The sequence below is a fragment of the Rana temporaria genome, chromosome 11, assembly GCF_905171775.1.
Source record: "Rana temporaria chromosome 11, aRanTem1.1, whole genome shotgun sequence".
Classification (NCBI taxonomy): domain Eukaryota; kingdom Metazoa; phylum Chordata; class Amphibia; order Anura; family Ranidae; genus Rana; species Rana temporaria.
Window position 1 is genome coordinate 60073248 of NC_053499.1, and position 26009 is coordinate 60099256.

Genomic DNA, 26009 nt, shown 5'->3' on the forward strand with positions numbered 1-26009 from the left:
ATGCATGAAGCTGTGTAAGTGGCCCCATAATTCCTGATGGCGGCCCTGCCGCCCATTAAGCCCCTGTGCTGCCCACAAATCAGGCTGAAAATCATCAGCGGCACGCAGCCAGTGACAGTACTGCTTCCCTTCCCAATGTTATAAAATGTACAGCACCCCTGGCTTCCCTTTAGACGTGCACTTCTCCCTTCCTGCCACTGGGTGCTGCTTGTATATAAAAGTGAATTAGAATGTGATTTTATAACATCCCCAGTTTGCTCTTCCCGAGGCTGACTTCTTCATGTCCTGCTCCTCAAGGTATGTCACTGTTTGCTAATCTATATTGTAAATAGAAGTTTTCTGTAGAGTGTGCCCAAAGTCTTTATAATATTTGATGATTCACTGCAGGTCTGGTCAGTGTTTTAAAAAGTTCCTCTATTTTACACATGGCATGGCATGGGGTCACAGCACCGTCTGTCCATTCTGCTTTAGCACCATGGGACCCCATGCCATGTGTAAAATAGAGGAACTCTTTAAATCACAGACCAGGCCTGCAGTCCAGGCTGAGTAAGGCCTCAGAGCACATGGCATTACTGTCTGTATTTAACTGCTTGATGGGCTTATTTTGGGCCTGGCTGGTTCACATGTATGTGTTTTGGCGGCCCACATTTGCGCAGGCACAGCAGCCCATTCATTTGAATGGGCTGCAAAGAAAAGCGCATGCCTCATGTAATAGGCTGCTCACACGGCACCCCTATGCCCATGAAGCACTGAAATACAGCACTGTCTGTCCATTCTGCTGTCTGCTGTGACTTATCTTCAGTTCCTGCACTGTCAAACTTGCTGCATTTTTAGACGTTTAGGTCACGCTTTTAAAAACACAGTGCGTTTGTGTGTGCAAGAACTGCAGGTAAGTAGCATTGTGCAAAAGCAGAATGGATTTCAAGGCAACTGTATTTTTAAAATGCTGAATGCACCTTTTTTCTGCAGGAAACCAAGGCATGGCAGCCCATTCAAATCAATGGGCTGCTGTACCTTTTGTACAAAAAAAATGTTTGCCCAGGGCCCAAACCATATTAAAGACAGCCCTGCTCACAGTGGGCAACTTCTTTTAAAGTCTGGGATGGGAAGTAAAGGGAAATTTTCTCAAGCGTGCACAGGCAACAAATGAGTTTTAGTCCTCCCTCACTCTATTCAAAACTAAAAAAGAAAAACAAGGCTACACATACACTTGTAGCTCAGATTTGGAATGCAAAAGTTGATAATAAGAAAATAACCACCTTGCTGATGATTACGTTTGTTCTCACATTTCTCTTAGTGCCCCACCCAAGTTTTTTTTCCATTGCATGTATTCTTGTATGTTTTATACACTGGGAGAAAACTTATACATTTTGGGGAAAGGTTGGAGAGGTAAACCACCCAATTTTTTATTTATTTTTTCTTAGCAACTTCTTGCGTTCAAATTGGGAGCCCACTTTCCCTGTTGTGTGTTTTGTTGTTTTGGAATTTATCTCTTTGGCTGATTATAATCCAGTGCTTATCCCAAGTATGTTTAAGGCCCCTTTCACAGGACGGACCGTTCAGGTCCGCCTGTCAGTTTTGACTGCGGACCTGAACGGCCGCTCCATACAGTCCTATGGACCATCGGATGTCAGCGGAGACATGTCCTCTGACATCCGCCCCGATCCGATCTGCCAAAATCAGACGTATGGCGAGACGTCCCCATCCGTCCATGGCAGGACATGCTGTCCGTTTTCATCAGATCGCTCCATAGGAGACAGCGGCGCTACACAAGCCCCTCCCCGCTCAGTGAGAGGGGCTTGTCATCCGCCGGCTCAGTGGAGATCAGCGGACAGATCTCCCGCTGAGCTGGTGGATTCTGTATTGACGGAGTCTGCCTAGTGTGAAAGGAGCCTAATTGAATTTACTGTTGGGTAAGTGGGTGTTGCCAACTTGGTAATCACACCTTTACCATGATACAGTTTTTAGAAAGTGGTTTCTCCCTTTACTTGGCTTCTGAATTATGTATGATCATTTTTTATTGTCACTTCTAGTTGTAACAGGTTTGTCATTCCACCCATTATATGTGTATACATATATTGCTTGGCTTAAAGTAACACAAGATGACAGTGGGCAGGTTAGCCCCCCCTTTTTTTTTTCTTCATGTTTTATGTATCCACATATAAATGGAACTCTAGGCATTTTTTTTTTTTATCTGCCGTGTAAAAAAAAAAAATGTTTATGTTTCATGAGAGGTATGCTACTTTTAAAGCAGTTGTAAACTGTGGCTGTTTAAAAAAAAAAAAAAACCTGCAAGGCAATGGAATAATGTGCTAGTATGCATTGCATACTAGCACATTATGAAATACTCACTTTGGAATGTAGCCCTCTAGCGATGTACTGTGACTGCTGATAGGGCTGACATCTTCCCCTGGTATTTCTTCTGGGTTTGCGCTCGCCGGCTATGTGATTTGCCATTCAACTTGATTTTCGTTAGTGGTATAAAATATTGCAGCATCAGATACTGTGGCCTTAAAATTTACTGTACATGGGTGAATAAAGGCATGCTTTCTGGTGCATTTAGTTAGTGTTAAAGATCTGTCTAAGACACTTCTGAGAACTTGGTTCCTTCATCAAGCCCTTTTCATGTCGCATTTTCTTTCTCATTGACCTTTATTGGAAAAAAAGCAGCTCTAACCTGAGCAAATGCCCATTTACACAAGTCCTGGAGCAGAACTTCACACTTAAAAGGGGTTGTGTTCTCTATTTCCTCGTTGTTCAATGAGGAAAGTTGGCTCGCCGAGATCCTCGGCGGCTTCACACAGAACTCGACGAGCAAAACGATGAGTTTTGCCCGTTGAGTTCCTCGGACGTGTGTACGGGGCCTTACTTACCTTATCCTTCAATTTTGCTTTTAAATGTCCTTATTTCTTGTGAGAAATCCTCACTTCCTGTTCTTCTGTCTGTAACTCCACACCGTAATGCAAGGCTTTCTCCCTGGTGTGGAGAAAGCCTATTGAGGGGGGAGGGGGCGAGCAGGAGGGTCAGGACGCCCAACTAACACACAGCTCCTTTCTCTATCTGCAAAGTAGAGAGTGTCCTGACTTGCCTGCTCGCCCCCTCCCCCCTCAAGAGGCTTTCTCCACACCAGGGAGAAAGCCTTGCATTACGGTGGTGAGTTACAGACAGAAGAACAGAAAGTGAGCTTTTCCCAGAAGAAATAAGGACATTTAAAAGCAAAATGGAAGGATGAGGTAAGTGAAGGAGGACTGCACTAAGGTAAAGGAAGCTATTTAGGGAAAAAATGTACCTTTACAACCCCTTTAAATCCCCTATTGCTTTGATTGCTGGATTATCCTCAAAAGAAATACTCGCATGAATCTACTGCTCCACTGTCGCCTGTACTTCTACCAATTCTAGGCCTCGGTCCTATTTATTGACAAAGATTGGTAAAAAAAAAAAGTAACGATATTTGTCTCTGTTGTGATAAGTCCAAGCATGTTATACACAAGATCTAGCTATTGCCTGCGGCTCCAATGATGTGCGTAAGCCACTTGTGGTTTTGGGTGGTATCTCAACCGTCTTCTGCATGTAGTATCAGTGTTTTAACACAAGCTAATTTTAACATTTCTGAAGACAACTATTTTTCTTTTAATTTGAAAGCCCAAGGCGTAGTATACAAAAACTGGAACACAAGGGTGCCCATAAGAGTCTAATCAAATAAATATACAGGTAAATATGTCCCTTTTGCTATCATGTACAATTGCCAACCCACTACTTTGGTTTCTTATGTAAATATAGTCCATCGAAGAGGAGACTTTCCTGCTATGTTTATACATTTACAAACGACAGCCATATGAGCAGAGAAGGCAGAGCAGAGGCGTTGGAACATGTAGTACCTGCACACTGCCAACTCTGTTTTCCCATCAGAGAGTTGTAAATGAACTAGAACTGTCAGGCCCCGTACACACGACCAGTTTCCTCGGCAGAATTCAGCTTCCGACCGAGTTTCTGGCTGAATTCTGCCGAGGAAACTGGTCGTGTGTACACTTTCGGCCGAGGAAGCCGATGATGAGCTCGGCGAGGAAATAGAGAACATGTTCTCTATTTCCTCGTTGTTCTATGGGAGCTCTCTCCCCGCCGAGCTCCTCGGCGGCTTCAGTGCTGAACTGGCCGAGGAACTCGATGTGTTTGGCACGTCGAGTTCCTCGGCCGTGTGTACGAGGCCTTACTCTATGTAAAGCAGCATCCTAACTACTATTACATAAGTGTGTTTTATAATATATGAGAGGATTCGTTTCCCAGAAGGAAGACACTGCACAGCTATGGAAGTGATAGCAGTTGTGGTGTTCAAGATCTGTGAGTCAGTTGTCCTTATAGATGAAAGCAGTCAAATAATCATTAATATTTTAGAACACGTGGGCATGCTCGATCGAAATAAAAACTCTTAAGACTGAAAAACATTATTATTTTCCCTCGCTTCTCTTGACCAATCGCACCCTCTCGCTCTGTGACAAACCATTCAATCCTGGTGGATAAACTGTACCTATGGAGAAGGCAAATCCAACAGGGGACTCTTATTCCAAAAATCTACCTTTCCACCCCTCCACTTTTCTTTGTCTCTCCCACACTCCCCATACCCACTTGGCCTCCCTGCATCCCCAATCCTCTCACCCCCCCCCCCCACTCTTATTTCTTATTTTTGCCATGACTCTTTTAACCTCTAATATTTGCCATCATACAGCACCCCCTTCCTCCCTCCCCACCCATTCTCACATCCATACTCTGCACCCATCTTTCACACGGACATCGCCAGGGCACACAAACTACCATGGGCCCTTTCTTCAATCTGTATCATTTTTGAGATACATTTTTTTTTTTTATTACACTGTTGCAAAGTCTGTCAAATGTCCTTCATATTTGTGCATGCTTATCTTTTGTTAATAAAAAGGTTATGTGATTCATGTTGAATCCGTAGATCATGTAAATGTCCTATTTATATGTAACGGGCAGCTGTTTTCTATGCTGGCTCTACTTTAAATTTAGGGGTTAGTCAGAGGATTAGTTACCTCTGACTGATTTGTTTTCAAAATTGGGCTTCTGTTTCAGCCATGGCTGTACTGCAGGTGACCACTATTGTTGCCTGGGGTGTCGGTTCCACCCCAGGCCGAGGGTGGCAGCGGTCAGACCAAGGTGCATTGGGTATTCTTTCTCAGCGGCCAATCAGTGGGGGTTGATCGCCTCGCTGTGCATGCTGGGGAAGAGTATTTAAGGAGCAGACGTCACTGGTTCTGGGTTATCGTCGTTCGCCCTGGGCAGTTGTCCCACCACCCCCTGTGTGTGGCCCTCCTGTCCCGGGGTGTGTGTCCAAGAGTTCCTGGCTCTGGAACCACATTGGTCTGGAGTCGTGATCTACAGGGTAGGCCCAGTAGTCAGACTGGGTCTACATCTATCAAGTGATCCTGTGCTGTCCGTCCTGAGGGAGGAAGCCACCGAATGAAGTACCTGTTCTGGAACTTCATTGAAGGATGCACTAATACTGAAAGGCTGAGCAGTGGTCGCCTGTCAGTTTCCTGAATCTACAAGGATTTAATTCAAGAAGAGATCCGGGTGCTTAATCCTAAATTGAGAGGATTCTGGACCGAACGTATCTCCACCTTTGGGAAGGTCGTGGCAGAGACTTTACCAAAGTTCCGTGTGCCGCTCTGGCTTCTAGGACTAGTGAGAGAGGCCTATCCAGGGGCACAATACCCACTCTGGCTAGAGTGGCGACTAATGTTTATGACTGGAAGCAGGAGTGCTTCTGACTAAGTTCTACGCCTGAACCCACTACCTTTACCCCCTTTCCACCTCTTCAACCTATTGTTTGTTCTTTTACCACGTTTGGTAAATAAAGCAGAAAAAAGAGAACGCAACGTGTGGACATTGACTTTCTTACAGCTCTCAGCTTTCCTGTATAACAGGAAAAAGATAAGCAAAAAAGATAATTGGTAACGTAAACTTTTATATAGCTTGAAAAAAAGTCCATTGTGTTCAAAGTATATTTCATATTGCCCGGCAGTCAGATGTTTGCATTCAGCCGTCTGGACAAATGAATGACAGTAGGCTGTACGCCCCTGGACACAGATGTTTGCGTACAGAGCCGTTCATCTGTCCCTGTATGCAAATACACTTGAATGTGCAGTTACCACTATATAGTCACAGCCTGTCATTGATTTATACAGACAGTTGTATGCAGACTGTGACTGCCAGTGCAGAAATACTCTTGTTTTTTTATGGTGCATGGCTTTCTGCACCCATGTGGTTGAGACCTTTTTGCAGTCAAAGTTCAATGCATGGTATGAATGTTGAACATATGGCATAGCAGGTGATTTCATGTATAGTATTTGCTTTAACGTCTTATTTACATTGCCTGGTAAATTATAGCTTGAATATGCAGATACATTCAATCATATTTTAAGTTATCTTCATTTTATTGTCATTGTGCTAATTCATATATATTTTTTTTCTTTTTACAGCAACTTGTGTCTAATCCGCAGTTTATAGTGGATGGTGCTACAAGGACAGACATCTGCCAAGGGGCTCTCGGTAAGGAGTAGAGACAACTATTAATATAATTTTTTTTTTATGGTCGGAGATATCAACATTTAGGAATCAGATCTACTGTGTGTATAGCTAAGAGGAAGGCTGCATTAGCCTGATACAGTTGTGTTTTAAATGTAGCCAATAAAGATTTGAATTTCTATGAATGACACAGTGACAGGCTTTAGTTTAATGGTGTAAAGTGCAGATTACTTATTACAAATTATTTATTATAAAAAAATGCATACCACACACACAGAAAGCATATTAGTAAGACCCAAAAGCAAAAGACCAATAGCTTCACAATTCATGGAATAAATTTAGAAGAAAGTATAGCAAAACCTTGGTTTGCAAGCGTAATTCGTTTCGGGAAAAAAAAAAGAAAGCTTGTAATCCAAAGCACTTGAATTTCAAAGCATTTTTTTTACAGGGTATAAAAGAGAAGAGAGGTACCTCCTAAGTGTAGCAATACGTTGCTAAATGATGTACCTTCATTAAATGTAACCATATTACTACACTTAGAGGCTCCTCTCTTCTTTTTTATACTCCGTTGTGACATGAGTATGTATATGAAGGCTAAAATTTTTAAAACATTTTGCTTGTCTTGCAAAACACTCTCAAAACAAGGTTTTACTGTATAGGGTATTTATCAAAACACATACTGTATTTATTGGCGTATAACACTCACTTATTTACCCTGAAAATAGAGAGTAAACTGTGCCTGCGTGTTATATGACAGAAGATACCCTATAGCCCTGTACACACGATCGGTTTGTATAAAGAAAACGGACCGATGGACCGGTTTCATCGGACGAAACTATCGTGTGTGGGCCCCATCGTTTTTTTATCCATCAGTTAAAAAAAAAATTGAACCTGTTTTAAATGCTTCTTATGGTTAAAAAAACGATAGAAAAAAACGATCGTCTGTGGGGAAATCCATCGGTCAAAAATCCACGCATGGTCAGAATCCAGTCGACTCATGCTTGGAAGCATTGAACTTCATTTTTCACAGCACATCGTAGTGTTTTACGTCACCGCGTTGGACACGATCAGATTTTTAACCGATGGTGTTTGTGTAGGCAAGACTGATGAAAGTCAGCTTCATCTGATATCCGACAAAAAAATCCATTGGATTAGATTTCATCAGATATCCGATCATGTGTACAGGGCTTATCGGTCTTTTGTGTCTTAAAAGAGAAATATGGGGTTTTAAAAACACAAACCTACATACTCATCTGTGCTGAGAGGCTGAGCCTGCTGCTTGTCCAGCTATCTGGGTGTATTCCAACATTAAAGTTGGGATCTCTCCAGTGCCTGGACCGGCTAAGTGATGTCAGCCAACAGATGACTTAAGCTTGCTGTTTGCTAAATCTGGGTCACAGGAGTGCTGAACGAAATGTGACCTACAGGAGAGGTAAGGCCAAAAGAGCTTTGACCCTGCTTCTCCTTTTTAAATGATTCCCCCTGTCTGTCAGCTGTCATGCAAACCGAGTCGCGCATGCACAGCTCAGAGTGAATTTACAGCACACAATCACTGTGTTGTGATTATGTGACTCGGGTGCACATGCAGGGGAGCGACATATTTGCAGCTTAGCTATTCAAGCAGCCGAAGAGACAGAACCCAGAAAGAGGTCCAGGCAAAAATTGAAATTGCCTGGGACCAGCAAGAGCGGTGACAGGGCAGTGCTGGAGGGCTTCCTTTGACAGGCAAGTCTGTATCTGTCATAATGTGCTAATATGTCAGCTATGACGAAGCACTAGTTTCAGTGCGGCTGTCCAGAGAAAACCTTTTTCCGGCTATGCTGTGCATACTACCACGTTTAGTCATAAACCTGCAGGGGGGGTCTGGTTAAACAGGTTTTTTCAAAATAATTTAACACCTTTATGCAGTGTTCTAAAAGTAATTTTATTTTTTATGTGGCTTTTACTTTTTTTTTTTTTATAATTGACAATTTTTATTAAGTTTTGATCATTCAATACAAAAATATAGGACACAAAGAGGAAAAAGAAGAAAGAAAAATAATAAAAAAAGAACAAACTTCTCTGGGTAACACAAAGGCAACTCGCAAATATCAAATATGGCATGGCCTATTGACAAAAGAGGCTGTGATACACCTCTGCAAAAGGTGAAAACTTAATTCTTGAAGCGGAGTTCCACCCAAAGTGGAACTTCTCGCTTAATCCACTCCTCGCCCCCTTACATGCCACATTTGGCATGTAATTTTTTAGGGGGGGGGTGGGGGCTTCAGGAGGAGTGGGACTTCCTGTCCCACTTTCTCCTTCCGCCCAGGGACCGCTAAGGCGATACATCATATCGCCTTTTGGCGGGCCCCTCCCTGTAGGCGATCGCCTGGGCCATGTGACAGGTCCCAGGCGATCGCCTGTCCAATCAGGTTGCACAGCGGCGCTCGCGCATTTGCAGTGAGTGCCCAGCCGTGAAGCCAAAAGCTGTCACGGCCGGGTGCCCACAGTTAGGATTGAGGTGCCCGCGGAGAGGGGGGGAGAGGAGCGGAGCGGAGCTGGACAGTGTAGCAGGTAAGTGTATGTTTATTAAAAGCCAGCAGCTATGCTTTTTGTAGCTGCTGACTTTTAATAAACATCAAAGAAGGCTGGAACTCCGCTTTAAGTAATAACAATAGGAGAACCTCAGTCAAACATACTATCAGCATATTAGGTAACTTTTAATTGTGTGGCCTGCATATCTGGGGATAGAAGAAAACCAGCTAGACTTGTCGCTCCTGGGCTGTAGACAAGTTCACATCACAAAGCAGGGAGAAACTCATGCAATCAAGGGGGATCTATCCATAGATACCAGCACTCCCATATCGTCGTATGTTGAGCCACCCGATCACCCAAGCCAGCCAACATGGGCTCCATGAACTCCACATCCTTAAAGCGGAGGTTCACCCAAAATAACATCTATATAAGAGCAAATTCTTTACACTACCAAAATGTACAGTAGCCACTTTTTTTTATTTATTTTTTTAGGTTGTACATACCTTATTATCGCTATTTTAAATTCGGCTTCCGGGTACTCATTCCCGCGGGAGTAGGCATTTCTATCCTGAGGCGCAATGTAATCTGGGAGTTCTCCCAGATGTGTGATGTCCTTCCGAAAAAGTTCCCCCCTGGCGCATAAGGACCCCCCCCCGTATTGCGCAGGCACGTCACAAACAACGGAGTTTCCGAAAGTAGCCGAACATGTAGAGCTGCGAGTCAGCTCTACACGCCGCCTGCGCATTGGATAGAAAAAGGTCCTGGACTGCCGCACTCCTTAAAACAATGTCGGTATTATACAAATAAAATCCAAAAAACAACCAAAGCGATGCAGTCAAAATGAAATGAACAAAAGGAAAAAGGTGACTGACATGTTTCACATCATGTGATGCTTATTCGTAGCTTAAGTGGGACGGAAGCAAAGCCAAGGGATTAGCAGGTTTTAGAGCAGTATAATTTCTCACGGCGCCTGCGCAGTCAGCTCTACACGACTCCTAGTCGGTGCGCAGGCGCCGTGTAGAGCTAACTCACAGCTCTACATGTTCGGCTACTTTCGGAAACTCCGTTGAGGTTCGTGACGCGTCTACGCAATACGGGGGGGGGGTTTCCTTATCCGCCAGGGGTGCCTTTTTCAAGAGCACACCGTCCACAGCTTCCAGGAAGTCAGTGCTTGTGGGGTTCACAATGCCCACAAGCAAAATGGAGCTGATTTTAAAAGTTAATCTTTTGCCTGAAAACAGACAGGGGAGGTTTAAAGTCACCAAACATGTGAGTACTAATTGGTGATCTACAAATACATTGAATGCAAAAAAAACAGAAAATAAAAACGATCTGCTGTGGAACCCCCGCTTTAATTCTAGCATTAAGATCTGATCGGGTATGGTAGTTGTTATAAGCGCCTCAATCCGTCCCGTGGCCACCAGGAAGTCGGCCTGGGCCGGTGTGGAACGCACGGCAGTGAAATCACTGGCAGTAGAGGAACATCAAGGAAAGAATGGCTGGGCAGGTAACTTTTTTTAAAATAGGCGCTAGCTTACATGGGAGCAGCGTTGTTCATCTTCCTTTAAAAAAGTAACTAGTTACAATTACAAGTTACTTGCCCGAAAAAGTAATTGAGTTAGTGACTCAGTTACTTTATTAGCAAAGTAACTAGTTACTCGGAAAAGTAACTGAGATTTTTTTTTTTATATTCTACAATGCTATTACGTTATATAACATCTTTAGTATCAAAGATGTTTATATTAACTGATTGAAGAATAAAAACACTATATACAATATTTTAGAACATTTCGTACTGTGTACAATTATTAATATCATCATCACACTCCACCTGCCCTGCAATACTGTACAATATAGATTCAGTGTGCAGTGTGAGTGACACTGCTGCAGTGCACACTGAATCTATTTTGTACAGTATTGCTGCCTGGGCAGGTGGAGTGTGATGATGATATTAATAATTGTACACAGTATTGCATTTGCTGGGCCTGCCATATGCTGTACTATACTGTATAACTGCACTACAAAATTCCTTTACAAATAATGCATATTTTAAAATGTTATTACTAATAACATTTTAAAATATGCATTATTTGTAAAGGAATTTTGTAGTGCAGTTATACAGTATAGTACAGTATATGGCAGGCCCAGCAAATGCAATACTGTGTACAATTATTAATATCATCATCACACTCCACCTCCCCAGGCAGCAATACTGTACAATATAGATTCAGTGTGCACTGCAGCAGTGTCACTCACACTGCACACTGAATCTATATTGTACAGTATTGCTGCCTGGGCAGGTGGAGTGTGATGATGATATTAATAATTGTACACAGTATTGCATTTGCTGGGCCTGCCCCCCCACATACAGAATGCAGCCATGTCCCCCCACATACAGAATGCAGCCATGTCCCCCCACATACAGAATGCAGCCATGTCCCCCCACATACAGAATGCAGCCATGTGTCTTCCCCCCCCCCCCCCATACAGTATGCAGCCATGAGCCATGTGTCTCCCCCCCACATACAGTATGCAGCCATGAGCCATGTGTCTCCCCATACCTAGATGCCGTCCGTCGCCGCCTAGTTAATCACCGTGCGGGGAACATTACAGCTTGAATTTGAATAGCTGTCTGTTCCCCGCCCCGTATAGACACTCCCCTTGCTCGGGATTGGACGGCCAGATGATCTGCACTTTGATAGTCCAATCCCGAGCAAGGGGGAGTGTCTATACGCGGTGCGCCGTAGGGTAAAAGTAATCAGGTAGATTACTAGTTACCCGCAGGAGGGCAATCGTTGCGTAACGGCGTTTATTTAAACGCCGTCACTTGCAACACTGCACGGGAGATTAAATGACCAGAACAGACTGAAAATAGGTAAGTATGCAGATCTTTCTTCCACAGGTTAGTTAGGTTTTTAGGAAGGTGGAGGGACCCGTTTCAAGATTAGTTAGAAATATCCTGCAATTCTACTTTGCTTGTATCTAGGTTCCCTTTAAGAAGAATGACTAAGCCTCCGTTCACACTGGTGCAATTTCTCATGAAATTTGAAAGTTCCAAATCGCATGACGTCCCCCATTGTCTGCAATGGAACCATTCAAATTGCTACGACTCGCTATGATTAATCATGTTAATACGGTGTGAAATGCATCAGCAGCTCTTCCTGTTTTCTGTAACATGAAGTTGCTGCATTGGATTTCATCTGCTACACAAGATTTCAATAAAGATGCCTTCAACGGTGTGCGGCCATCCAGGATTTTTTCTTCCTTTCATGTTTCAGCAACTTTGAAAAAGGTTTCTGCACTACTTTTTGCCAACTTCCTTGCAATTTGCACAGACTGTTGTATGAAGTCGCAGGTTGCTTTGAAATCATGTAGCACGATTTTAGAGCTGCACCAGTGAGAACCGGGGCTTATGCCGTTTTACACCAGTCATTTTCTGTGTGTTGAAATATATAAAGTAAACTGCTACAAATAAGAGCTTGCATGGCAGGGAGACCAATAAGCAATAGTTTCACTGTTCTTAAAGTAAAACCCCAAAATATGGGGTTACAGTGCAAGCCAAACATTCTGCATGCTTATTATAAGATAATTTAGATATGTATTGCTAGTTTGCTGATTGCCTGTCTGAATTTAGTATATTGCAGCAGAAATGGGATTTGAAGCAGCCCAGTAGAACATAACCTGTTATATTCTGGCCTCAGATCAAATGTCCAAACAATTCAGTTAAGACCTCACACCAGGATCAGTGCCAGGACCTCCACTGTCTGGTTTATTGGGTATAAATTCAAGACCGGAAAATAATTTAAAATAAAAATGATTTAAACAAAAGAAAAGTGCAGCAATACAGAGGGAAACAAAATAAAAATCATACTAGATGGCTGCAGCACTGATCCCAACTGCAACTGTCCCCCCACTGGCTCTACCCTGAGAACTGAGCAATCTCAAACACTGCTGATTTCTCAGTTTTCCCCTTTAGCTCTTGGCAGAGAGCGGTGACTGTCAGTGACCGGCTCTCTGCTCTGCCCCTCCAGCCTTCACTGTGCTGGGCTGTGGAGGGTGGGGAGCGGCTGGCTCTCAGTGGATCATTGAGAGGCTGAGCCAGCTGCCCGTCCAGGCAATTGGGTGAATCCCAACTGTAAAGTCAGGATCTTTCCCGAGTGTCAAAGGAGTGCAGAATAAAGTGCACTCCTGCCAGAGGAAAAGCATTGTCAGGCCTCGTACACACGACCGAGTTTCTCTGCAAAAACCAGCAAGAAACTTGCTGGGATTTTTTTTTTTGCCGAGGAAACCGGTCGTGTGTACATTTTTCGACGAGGAAACTGTCGAGGATTCTGTCGAGCCAAAAAGAGAGCATGTCTTCTTTTTCCTCTACGGGAATGGAGAAACTTGCCTTGTCGAGTTCCTCGACAGCCTAACAAGGAACTCAACGAGGAAAACGATGTGTTTCGCCCATCGAGTTCCTCGGTCGTGTGTACGAGGCTTCATACTTGTCTTCTATTAGCACGCTAATACAGTAAAACCTTGGATTGCGAGCATAATTCATTCCAGAAACATGCTTGTAATCCAAAGCACTTGTATATCAAAGCATTTTTTTTACAGGGTATAAAAGAGAAGAGAGGCACCTCTGTGTAGCAATAAGTTGCCAAATGTTGTACCTTCATTAAATGTAACCATATTGCTACACTTAGAGGCTCCTCTCTTCTCTTTTACACTCTGTTGTGACATGACGCTACTCTTGTATCAAGACATTGCTTGTATATATCAAGGCAAAATTTATTAAAACATTTTGCTCATCTTGCAAAATGCTCTCAAACCAAGTTACTCTCAAACCAAGGTTTTACTGTATTACTTACCCCTGTCACTGTGTGCCTGTTTATGTGAACTGACGTTCTGCGAGTCCCCAGATGTAAACTTGTGAAAAGATCACGTGGGCTAGGCCTAGAAGCAATGGGCTGTTTCTAAGTTTATAACATTCTTCCCCCCTCCTTTTTTTTTTTTCTGCAGTGGAAAACATGGAAAATGTACTGATTTTATAGGAGTTACAAAACAATTGCATGAGTACAAAGACCTGTAGTTCTAGGTGGAGGGCTGAGCATGTAGATGCCTATGGAGAGGTACTTGTGTACGGTAGCATGGGTTCTGTAGGTGACCTGCTTCTGTTTACACAGATTACTGACACATATTCAGAGTTACCATTCAGGTTTGCTGTTCTGCATGAACAATAGTTTAGACTGTAGGGGCTTTGCTGGGCGTAGTGTGTGCGGGTGTTGGAAGGCATGCTCTGTGAGGATTTATTTTGGGTGTGTGACACAGGGATTCCCTCAGGCGTCACTCCCTCCTCCTGTCTCACATTTCTCTTTTCTGAGTCACTGATCTGGAGCTGAGGCGTGTCAGTGTTTCTTGCAGTGTGAGCAGCTTAAATGTGTATGTGGGGGGCATGCATGTACACAAAGCCCAATGTGTGTAGAAGGTTGGGATTGAGTTTAGGTGATGCCCTTTTATTGCCTAAAGATCCAAAACATAAAATTGCAACAAACTTACTTTCCTGTTCGCTTTCTTGTTTAGAATGTGCAGCTCATGTTACATTCTTGATATGGGGCTTGTGTGCCAGGATAAATAATCTCCTTTGCGTGTGTTATGTTATCCTGTGCCAGCCAATCATAACGGTTAAAGACCTGGCACCTGAAAGAAGCTGGGCAGAAGATGCCAGCAAGGGAAATTGCAGTTGTTTAGCGCATTGGTGGGGAGGTCATTTTTTTTGTATCCTAGCAAATTTAAAGTTGTCTGGTCTAATCCATTGCTCTAATCCGCACTCCTGGTCACACACCACCATCTACTTTTCTTATGCCATCAGGGAACTGGCTGCCTCTTCATGGTTCTTGCAGACACCCCACCTCCAATTCCATACTTTCTGCTTTAATTAATGGATAACCTGGTACAATACTAAATTACCACTAAATCTGTTTGTGGAATGCTGCAATATGTAGGTGTATTATAAACATTACGATTCTGACTCAGGGATCTTTATTACTTATCATTACTCTTTATCTTCCCCTGCACTATGTTCCAGGTATGTACACGGAAGGATTTCTCCTATATCGCAGGGACCATGCAGTGAATGACCTCAGTTGTCTAATTTGTGTATTATAAGCGCTTGTCCACACAGGCATACTACAGGGTACACTCATGTGAGGGATGTGTTTTACCCACACAGGGATGCACAAGTATTCCATGCATCCCCGTATCCCTGTGCATCCCTGTGCAAGCAGTCCCATTCATGTCAAGTAAAGCTTGCACACCATTACACAATAGACCACTAACACAAGATTTGGGGCATATACGGTATGTTTTGTGTTTTATTCACTAAGAAATATACTCAGAATTTTTTATATAAAAATTCCACTCTCATTCAAAATTGTTAAATAGAGAAAAGTAGAGACCTGCACAGATAAAATGTACTGACAATAGTTTACACTTGTTATGGGTTGTGTACTGGGTTGTGTAAAATGATGCACGCAGTATTACCACAGATATCTGAGAGCTACATGCTATTTTCTAATGCGATTTGCATGTATATTTCTCAGCCTCAAATGGTGTGCCTGGCATTCATAAATAATGCATATTGTGTCGTCGTCATGCAGACTTAGGCCGCATTCACACTGGCATTCTATAGTGTACACACCTGCATGGGCCATGTTTATCCGCACAGGGACCACAGGTGTTCCACGCATCCTGGTTCAGGCAGTCCTATTCATGTCAGTTGGGACACAGCCGATGCATTGACACAGACGTTGCTCTGTACGACACACACCAGCACAGATGTAAATTGGGATCAGTGACTAGTGGATGCATGGAACATCTGTGCATCCCCATGCGGGTAGACATGGTCCGTGCACGGGTGTACACTGTAGTACGAATGTGTGAATGAGGCCTAAGTCTGCTTGGTGACCACACACTATGCATTAATTCTGAATGCCAGGCACACTATTTGAAAAAATACATGCGAATCATTGTGATCACCTTATAAAATTAGCATGTAGCTCTCAGACATATGTGGTACTGCTGCATGGTCATTGCATTGGGTACACAACCCATAACAAGTTCAGTGTAAATCATTGTCAGTAGATTCTATGTTCATGAATCTGTGAGTGTCTTGCTTTTCATGATTTCATAATTTTTATTGAGTCTGTTAAATGTTATTAAAATATACGATTATGTTTCTTAGGGAATGAAACCTAAATTATACACTATCTGCCCTAAATCTTGTGTTAATGCTCAACTGTGTAATTGTGTTTTATTTAGCAAATCTTTCCTTTTGAGGACTATGTTTCTAACATCAACAGATACATCAACCTATAATATACTTTATATTGTACATTGAGCTATATTATTATTGCTTAATTCAGCAGAGAGAAAAGTCTTTTGCATTATCACACAGATGTCTTTCCTTGCAATTTTAACACTAAAGCCTCGTACCTGTACACACAATTGGATTTTCCAACTGGAATTGTGTGTTGACAGACTGTTGGCCTTAAATCTGGCCGCATCGGACAATTGTTGTCGGATTTTCTGCGGACAAATGTTGGATGGCAGGCTTTAATGCTTTAAGCAACGGTCACCAAACACAATATTAGCAGAAGATGCCCAAAGGGTGGCGCTAAAGAGCTGAAAAACAATGTAGTACATCACTATGATCGTGTTTGTTGGCCGGCAATTGGGTGCCGTTTGTATGCAAGACAAGTTCCTGGCCAATGCTCTTCGGACAAAAGTCAGACGCTTTTGTCTGCAGAAAATCCGATCGTGAGTACGAGGCTTTAGGGGTTGATTTACTAAAGGCAAATAGTATACTTTTCACTTTGCAAGGGAAGTTGCACTTTTCTTTCACAATATTTTCATTGGAAAAATTAAGGTAAGAAACATATTTGACAAATAGACCATCAGTGGAAAACCGTAATGAACATAACCAACAATACCACAGTCAAATATTCATTGATCTAACAGAAAGCTGCTATCTGTAATATAATTAAGGTACCAATACGACAATTCACTCAGCCTGAGAGTAAAAGATGCAGCCCATGACAATCAAGATGCTGAAGGGGTGTGTGTTACAGGAGCCTAATCTATAGGGCTAGATGAAAAATACATCCATAGGAACACTGGAGGTAAAGTTCATGTCTCAGGCTGGGTGTCTGAGCTCGATCTAAAAAAAGGACTACAAGGGGGTCCACCATGTTCAGTAACTGGCTCACAGCCTTCCTGAGCAGGGAACATAAAGTTGTATATAGAATGGCCTTGGGGAGACGGGAATAATGTATTGGACCTATAAAGAGCAGCAGATAACACAAAGGAAAGTAAAGAGTGAAAAAGGAAGGAGAGGGGGAGAGAAGGGGGTAGGGTGGAGAATGCAGATCACCTGGGGCCCATGGTTCGCGTATCTGGGCGGGTTCCACGCTCTGTAATTCTAGAAAGCATGTAGGAAGGTGCATCAACAGGAACTGATCCAACCAAGGTTGCCAGATATGTGTGTATTTATCATGCGTATTGGCGAGTATTGCTTGAACTCTTCATTTACTAGCGTGCCATGTACACACCTTTGCAATAGAGGAGCAAAGTTTTTCACGCTTTCACAATTGTCTGTTTCGTGGCCATTAAGATATGAATCACAAGTACACGTTCCCGTTTTTGCTATTCCCGGTAGTTGTAGTTCATTGATTCACATGGATCTGTTTTTTTTTTTGTGTCAGCGGGTACAAGGAAAAGATCCCAGGTCTGCTGTCACAGGGATGGGGGATCGGGGAAGAGCAGGCAGATGCTGAACATGTTACACCCATGTTTAGGGTGTAACATGTAACGTGTTCAGAAGGGTGAACTTATCCTTTAACTTTAGGGTACGTTCATCCTATGTGTTTCATTTCACCCATGTCTGCGCACCACCCAAAACATGGAGCCGGGATAGGTGGGGAGGTATTTTGCAGTTCTCACCAGGTATAATATGATCAATATGTTACCTTGAACACATTCTCTAGTGCCACCATGTTGCATAAGAAGCGAAATAAAGCTTCCCACATTCTGTTCCATTCTTCAGGGGATTGTGAGGTGCTAAGGTCTTGTTCCCACTGTGTGCAATAGGAGGGCGCCTAGGCATTAGAGGCATCCAAAAAAAAAGGAATATAATAGAGCTATTAGGCCTTGGGTTGTCAGGCAAGTTTGGCAACTAGTTTCAAAAGCCAGCATGGGCGTAAAGCAGTCATAGTTCCGAGTTAAGGAGGAAGTTGCACCTTTTCAAGGAATTTGCCCCAGAGCTTAGTGAATGCAGTGAAGTTTCAAGTGTATTTACTTGCATATAACTGGGTGATAAAAGTCAGCAGAGTTTTGCCTCATTCACCAAGTTTTGGGGCAGATTCCTTTGCAAAATGCCATTACCTTTGTAAAATTAAAGTGTAACTCTATGTAATAAATATAAATAGGTGCACAGACAGTATTTTCTTAATGCAGAAGAGACATGCTTTGTCTCTTCTGCATTAAAGTTACCTACCTGCCTGTCCACTCCTGTACAGTGAGCTCTGGACGTGCAGCTCGCTCTAGAATTTTGGCAATTCCAAAGCTACTTGAACACTTACACATGTGCGAGAGTGAAGTCACATTGGGCGGCCAATGAAAGCTGCCAGCAATCGATATCCAGAAACTGGGCACTCAAAGATGTGAGCGAGCGGCGGGGAGCCCTTGGACACGGCATCACTGGACTGAAGGTAAGTATAGTTCTGCTTTAACAATCTATTTGGGTTAAGTAAAGCAACACAAGCCCTGTACACACGATCGGATATCTGATGGAATCTAATCCAATGGATTTTTTCATTGGATATCCGATGAAGCTGACTTTCATCAGTCTTGCCTACACGCCATCGGTCAAAAATCCGACGTGTCTGACGCGGTGACGTAAAACACTACGACGTGCTGAGAAAAATAAAGTTCAATGCTTACGACTTGATTCTGAGCATGCATGGATTTTTGACCGATGGACTTCCACACAGACGATCGTTTTTTTTCTATCGTTTTTTTATCCATAGAAATTTTTTAAAACATGTTCTATTTTTTTTCACCGATGGAAAACAAACCGATGGGGCCCCCACACGATCGGTTTGTCTGATGAAAATAGTCCATCAGACAAACCGATCGGGAGTACAGGGCTTTAGTGTTGTCCAATCAACCCCCGAGGATCAGTAATATCTAGGGGTCAATAGGTGGTCGATAAACGATGGAAAGTCATCTGGGGACAATAAATCTTTTGAGGTCTCTGTAGAGATTTTAAACAGTCCCTAGTTCTAAAGGTGAGGTTGCAAGTAGCGAGACATTGCTACCCAAGGTTGACTGGTCAGCACCCAGCAGAAATGGCCTTGAATTGTCTGTCAGCTGTGTGTTATTTCTGTCCTCATTGTATGTAACCTTCCACCCTCCCTTTTCTAGGAGGGATATTTGTATGTCCACACATCCAGCACAGAGCATAATTCCCCACCTGAAACTATATTAAAGAGGCAGTGTATGCACCCAAGTCAAACTCTGTTGAAGAACCAGTGAGCACACCCATAGTGATAGGAGTGATGCAAAAGAACTGAATGCTGTGCATTTACTAAACATTCTGCATTGTAACTACCATGTTGTCAGTTGTTCATACTAAGAGGAAGTGTCAATGACAGTCACAAGAAAACTATTGTGTATTATGATTATTATTCAAAGTATTATTATTTAAATAGTTTTTTCATGTGTGGGGCTTGATGAACACTCTTCGCCTATTAAAGTGGTTATAAAGGCAGAAGGTTTTTTACTATAATGCAATCTATGCTTTAAAAGAGATGTAAAGGTTGTTTTTTCTTAGGAATCATACTTGCCACGGTGGATGCAGAATCGGTCTGATGATGCATCTGCCCCCTGGTGCCTCTGCACTGACAACTGAACGATCGAACACCGCCGATTGCTTGGTTTTCAGAGCTCCCCAAACAGAGAGCTGTAGACTGTCAGTCACAGCTCTCTGCTCTGCTCCCTCCTTGCTCATTGGAGCGCTGGGCTGTAGAGGGGGCGGCCAGCTAAGGCTCTTAGCGGGTAGCTGAGAGCATGAGCCGGGTGTAAGCACCTGACAGATCCAGACTTTATTGTCACGATGACGCAGTGCCTGCACTGACTTCTGTGACGTCAGCAGAGAGCGGACTTTAGTCTGCTCTTTGCTGAAAACGGGTCACAGGAGTGCAAAACAAACTGCACTCCTGCGATCCATAGGAGATGTCCGGCCAAACAAGTTTTGGCTGGACTTCTCCTTTAAGGTAAAAAAAACTTCTGTGTGCAGCTACCCCTCCAGCCCCCACTGTACTTACCTGAGCCTGATTTTGATCCCGCGCTGTGCCTGAGGGCAGGAGCCATTGACTCCTGAGTCTGTCAATCATAGCCAATGAAGAGGGTGGGGGAGGGTGAGGGCAAGTGGCACTGTGTGTGTCTATGGTCTCCTGAGCCATGGCTCTGGAGCAAGCCTGTATGAGTGCCCCCATAGCAAGCGGCTTGTTATGGGGGCACTCTGCAGGGGGAAGGGGGGAAAGGAGCCCCGGCTTGGGGTCAGAGAAAAGGAGGATCTGGGCTGCTCTGTGCAAAATCATTGCACAGAGCAGGTAAGTATACCACGTTGGTTTTTTAAAAATATATATTTCCCTGATCTTTTCTCATATCTACAGTTCCCCTCCTCGGGAATGAGCAGTCAGACAGGCTAGGATACCTGCCAGTCACTGTCATTACCTTTTTATAATAGGCCAGTTTCACACCTTTCATATCTTAAGCCTTTAGGCTAAGTGAGCATATATCAGAAGTCATAAACCAGAGAATGCTAAGAAATATTTATATACAGTTGACTGCTAGAGGCAGTATTTAAAAAGCTGTATACAAAATAATCCAACATGACATGGCAAAAATACATCACATAGACATTTTAGTAAATGTTAAATAATTAATAAGAATATATACCCACAACAAGTACACTATTAGCAGAACAAGCACTTTGTGTAGAGCCCAGAAGCACACCATGCTTAGTACATTTTGTTTGTAAAAAAATAATAATTTGCCAAATAATTTGAATTAAAATAGAAATCTATATTTCTTGACAAATCTTCCTGAATGATGTGTAAGAAATTGGTAAGGTGTTGATGGTAGTCTTGTAACGTTTCCTAAGTTGTAAAATGATTTACAAGACATGCAATACTAGAAAAAGTACCGCTAGAGGGTTCTGAGGATCCTTTCACATGGGCATGAAAAACAGACAAGCATATGTCCATTCAGGAAGCCAATCTAAACGGATGTAAACAAACACATTTGCATTTGTTGTTAGGCGCCAGCTTCCTAACAACGATGAGTCGTGCCTGCTGCGGAATGTAAACAAAAAAGCTAAAGAGAAAAAATAAAAATGATATGAGATTCATTAAAGGTAGACCATGAGGAAGTGTGCATAACATTACGCAGAACTGGATAACTATTATTAAGAAGCATTAGTACAAATGAAAAGAAAAAGCACCATATGAGGATGGTCTCCCCACTATCATTAGACAGTTCAAAGTAGTGCTTCAAACCACAAACCTGCGTCCACTGAATAGGTTAAACGCACTACACACATGCATATTTTTTTTGGCCCCATGGACATCAATGTGAATGCCTGTAAATGTGCAATAAATGCATTTTCGTACATATTTTTAAGCATAAAGAACTCCTCCCCTCCAAAAGAAACTGTTCTCCTCCCCTTGCCCAGTCTAGGAAGCAAACCGCTGAAGCTTGACAAGTATAAAAACGCCTATAGAACTGAAAAAAATAAATGGTGCAGTAACACCAGGACTCTACTTATTCTGTGAATATAGGGTTACAATGTTAATCATATTATTGTGGATTGTTTTATATTTTCCTTGTTCTTCTGCCTAGGTGACTGTTGGCTCCTTGCTGCTATAGCCTCTCTTACGTTGAATGATACTCTTCTCCATCGAGTGGTTCCTCATGGTCAGAGCTTCCAGCAGAACTATGCAGGAGTGTTCCATTTCCAGGTACTGGGTGATGGCCTTCCAATTTAATATTTGTGCAGTGTGATGTGACAGTCAGTGTTCTGTTTTACTGGAAGTTTTCTTGCCAATTCCAGCATTAGGGGCCCTACAGTTCAGAGGGAGGTTGATTTACTAACGTTAAATATACTGTGCGCTGCAAGTGCAGTTGCTCTAGATCTGAGGGGAAGCTCTGAAATGAGAGGAAGCTCTGCTGATTTCTAGCATCCAATCATGTGCAAGCAAAAATGCTGTTTTTTATTTTTGCATGTGATTGAAGTGGTTGTAAACTCCAGGGACCTCGGCTGTGGAATGCGTTACCAACTACCATCCGACTGGAGTCGGACCACTTGGCCTTCAGGAGAAAGATTAAAACCCATCTCTTCTGAGGTTGAGGGGCTTCCTTACCCTTGGAATGGAAAAAGCGCCCAGAGGCGATTCAGTTTGCATGTGTTGCGCTTTACAGGTTTTTCACTCACTCACTCACTTTATTCTACAGGTAAGCCTATATTAAGACTTACCTGTAGCTACCCAGGATATCTCCTAAACCTGCACGGTTTAGGAGTAAGGATGAGCTCCGGCATCCATGGTGCTCGGCTGCAGAGATCGGGAAATGTCTCCCTGCCTGTGATTAGTGCAGTGTGGTGCCGACTTCCTGGCGGGCTCTGCACATGGACTGTGCGAACACGCTGGAGCTTATCCTTATTTAGGAGATATCCCTGTCCCCTGCTTGTCCCCATGTCATCGGCACATGAGCACTGGGACAAACTGAAGCAATGGCACCTATGTACCATTGCTTCAATCCGTGTGCTGTTACTGGCTGCTCCCGCGTTCATGCGTGGGAGTGACATCACGGCTCTGGCCAATCACAGCGCCGGAGCCGCAATACCCGGAAGTAACCCCTTGGAGAAATGCCGCTGGAGGGGGAGATGAGGACCACTGCGAGGGCTTCAATCTAAGGTAAGTAAATCATAATGAGCTAGTATGCTATGCATACTAGCTCATTATGCCTTTATTTTGCAGGGTTTTTTTTTTTCATTGGGTTTACAGCCACTTTAAGTATTCTTTGCAAAGTAAAGCTGTATCTGGTTTACTAAGCTCTGTAGCAAGTACACTTGCAGTGCACAGTATATTTGCCTTTAGTAAATCAGCCCCATGTGTTTTAGGTTAAAGGTCATGTTATGTTTGTTTGTTTGTTTTTTTCTTTCATTGGTCTGTGACCACTGCTCTACTGTTTTTGTGTGTGTCCCAACACTTAAATTGATTACAAATAATCCTAATAAACTGGTTGATAAAGCGTTTAGAATACCTTCGATACGTAATAAAAAAAATATTTCTATAGAATGAAAATATTCAGATATCCTGAGGCCATTCACATTGTATTCAGCTAAAAAAAACAGCAATACACCAGCATGTCTCATGCCTTTCCTGCCAGGGTGTTTGATCTATCTCTCATAGAAGATTATGTGTGTTTTATGTCCAGTTGTGAAAATTCAGCAAAAATGCACAACATGTAAATGACCTCGGCCACCACAGAATGGGTGGCCAGTTACATGGACCAATATAATTGTTTTTTGGAACATCATTTGTATGTTTTTGGTTTCCAGAATGTCACACCCAATGCAGTTTAGACAGTTATATGGTCAAGTCGGCCATTATATTATCAGTTCTCTTTAGCGGACTTGCTATCTGTTGTACATTTACACTGTTTAGGGTGTATGTTCTGGTGGGGATACTTTGCAGGGCAGTCTGCACTGTGACCATACCACCAAAGAAGATACATATGCACCCTTATTACTTAGTGTTTTCATGGGAAATACATAAAGTATACATATTTAAGAGAAACTTTACTCAATGGCCAGAATGGTGGTGGGGAGTAGAAAACATAAACAATGAGAAAACATAAGAAATGGCACCATTAAAAAAAATAACAGGTAGTATTCTTGAGGAGGTGGGGCAGTGTAAGTAAATTTTCAGAGCAACATTTTTGCTTTAACGCAAAAGTATACAATTCTGCTATTTAGTACGGCACCGCCCTTCCTACTAACCTGCAGCTGTAGGTGTGCGGTGCATTAAAGGTCAGTATAGCTTTACTGTTGGGATTATGTTTTGGCAACACAATTATCTAGGTGAAGATGTCACATATTTGCATTCAGGACCCAACCTTTATCTACCTATGTTTAACTACTCTGGGAAATTGGGCTTGGTAGTAATGTCAGTTTATCGTTACCCCGCCCAGTCATTGTTAATGCACACAGGAAAGTGCAGTATGTGGGAACCCACAGGCAGAAGTACGAAGTGCTGTGGAAGTGATGGGTCATTGCCAGAGATTTCAGTACAGAACTATTTATACAGATTCCCTGCTCTCTTATGGAGAGTCACATGATGGAATGAAAGCAGCGATGAATCAGTCTTTTGGGTTGGAACTGCTTGGCTTAAAGTGAGAACTGCCAGAGGGTAAAAAAAAAAACAACTCACCAGATCCTCTTGTACAACTCCATTTTCTCTACATCTGACCCACGTGGTAATTTTTTTTGTTTTTTGCTTGAGATAGGTATAGATACAGTTTGTGTGTGTGTGTGTGTGTGTGTGTGTATACATACACATGTACACACTAGATTGTCAAAAGTATTGGGACACCTGCCTTTACAGGCGCATGAACTTTAATGGAATCCAAGTCTTAATCCATAAGTTTCAATATTGAGTTGGCCCACCCTTTGCAGCTATAACAGCTTCAACGCTTCTGGGAAGGCTGTCCACAAGGTTTAGGAGTGTAGCCTCGTACACACGACTGGTTTTCCCGGCAGGAGAGCATTTGGCCGGGAATCCCAGCTGTGTGTATGCTCCCTAGCAGTTTTCCAGTCAGGAAAACAGCCGAGAATCCCGATGGGAAAACAGAAAGCAGGGTTCTCTATTTTCTCAGGTTTCCAGGCAGAGTGTTTCCTGCCAAGAAATCCGGTCGTCTGTATGCTTACCTGTCCCAGGTAAACCTGCGCATGCTTGATAAGAGTTTGACGCATGCACGGTAGCATACAAGTCTAGTGTGGGGTGTAGCAAGAACACCTTTGGGATAAATTAGAGCGGAGACTGCGAGCCAGGGTCTTCTTGTCCACATCAGTGCCTGTCCTCACAAATGCGCTTCTGGAAGAATGGTCAAACATTCTCATAGACGCACTCCTAAACCTCATGGACAGCCTTCCCAGAAGAGTTGAAGCTCTTCTAGCTGCAAAGGGTGGGCCCACTCAATATTAAACCCTACAACCTAAAGCTGGATACACAATATACAATTTTCTTGAGATTTTTTTCTTTAGATTTACCAAAACCATATAATATGAGGTCCACCCCAAACACTTTCAAATTGTATGCAATCGGGCAGGCCCTTGCACTACATATATGAAGGTAAATCTATAGAAAATCTAACAACAAAAGTTGTACAGTGTGTATCCAGCTTTAGACTGGGATACCATTAAAGTTCATGTGCGTGTAAAAGCCGGTTCACACAGGGGCAACACGACTTTCAGTGCGACTTTGGGAGGCAACTTGAACACGACTTGAGTATGAATCACAACGCGACCTACAACACAACTTGAAGTCGCCACCAGGAAGGGGAACTCGATGCCAAATTTTAAATAAAAAACCGTCATGGGTTCCCCCTCCAGGAGCATACCAGGCCCTTAGGTCTGGTATGGATTTCAAGGGGAACCCCTACGCCAAAAAAGCGGCATGGGGGTCCCCCCAAATCCAGACCCTTATTCGAGCACGCAGACTGGCCGGTCAGGAAAGGGGTGGGGATGAGCGAGCGCCCCCCTCCTGAGCCGTACCAGGCGACATGCCCTCAACATGGGGGGTGGGTGCCACCCCAAAGCACCTCGCCCCCATATTGATGGGGACAAG

At 43.1% G+C, this 26009-nt stretch overlaps 1 protein-coding gene across 1 annotated transcript in view; it reads left to right on the plus strand.

The window, feature by feature from the left end:
• CAPN1 (calpain 1) overlaps positions 1 to 26009 on the plus strand; it is a 120126-nt gene that overhangs the window by 36211 nt on the left and 57906 nt on the right. The window contains exons 3-4 of the mRNA XM_040328635.1: positions 6498 to 6567; positions 22003 to 22121. Coding sequence (XP_040184569.1) covers positions 6498 to 6567; positions 22003 to 22121 — 189 coding nt within the window. The remainder of the gene's footprint in view (positions 1 to 6497; positions 6568 to 22002; positions 22122 to 26009) is intronic.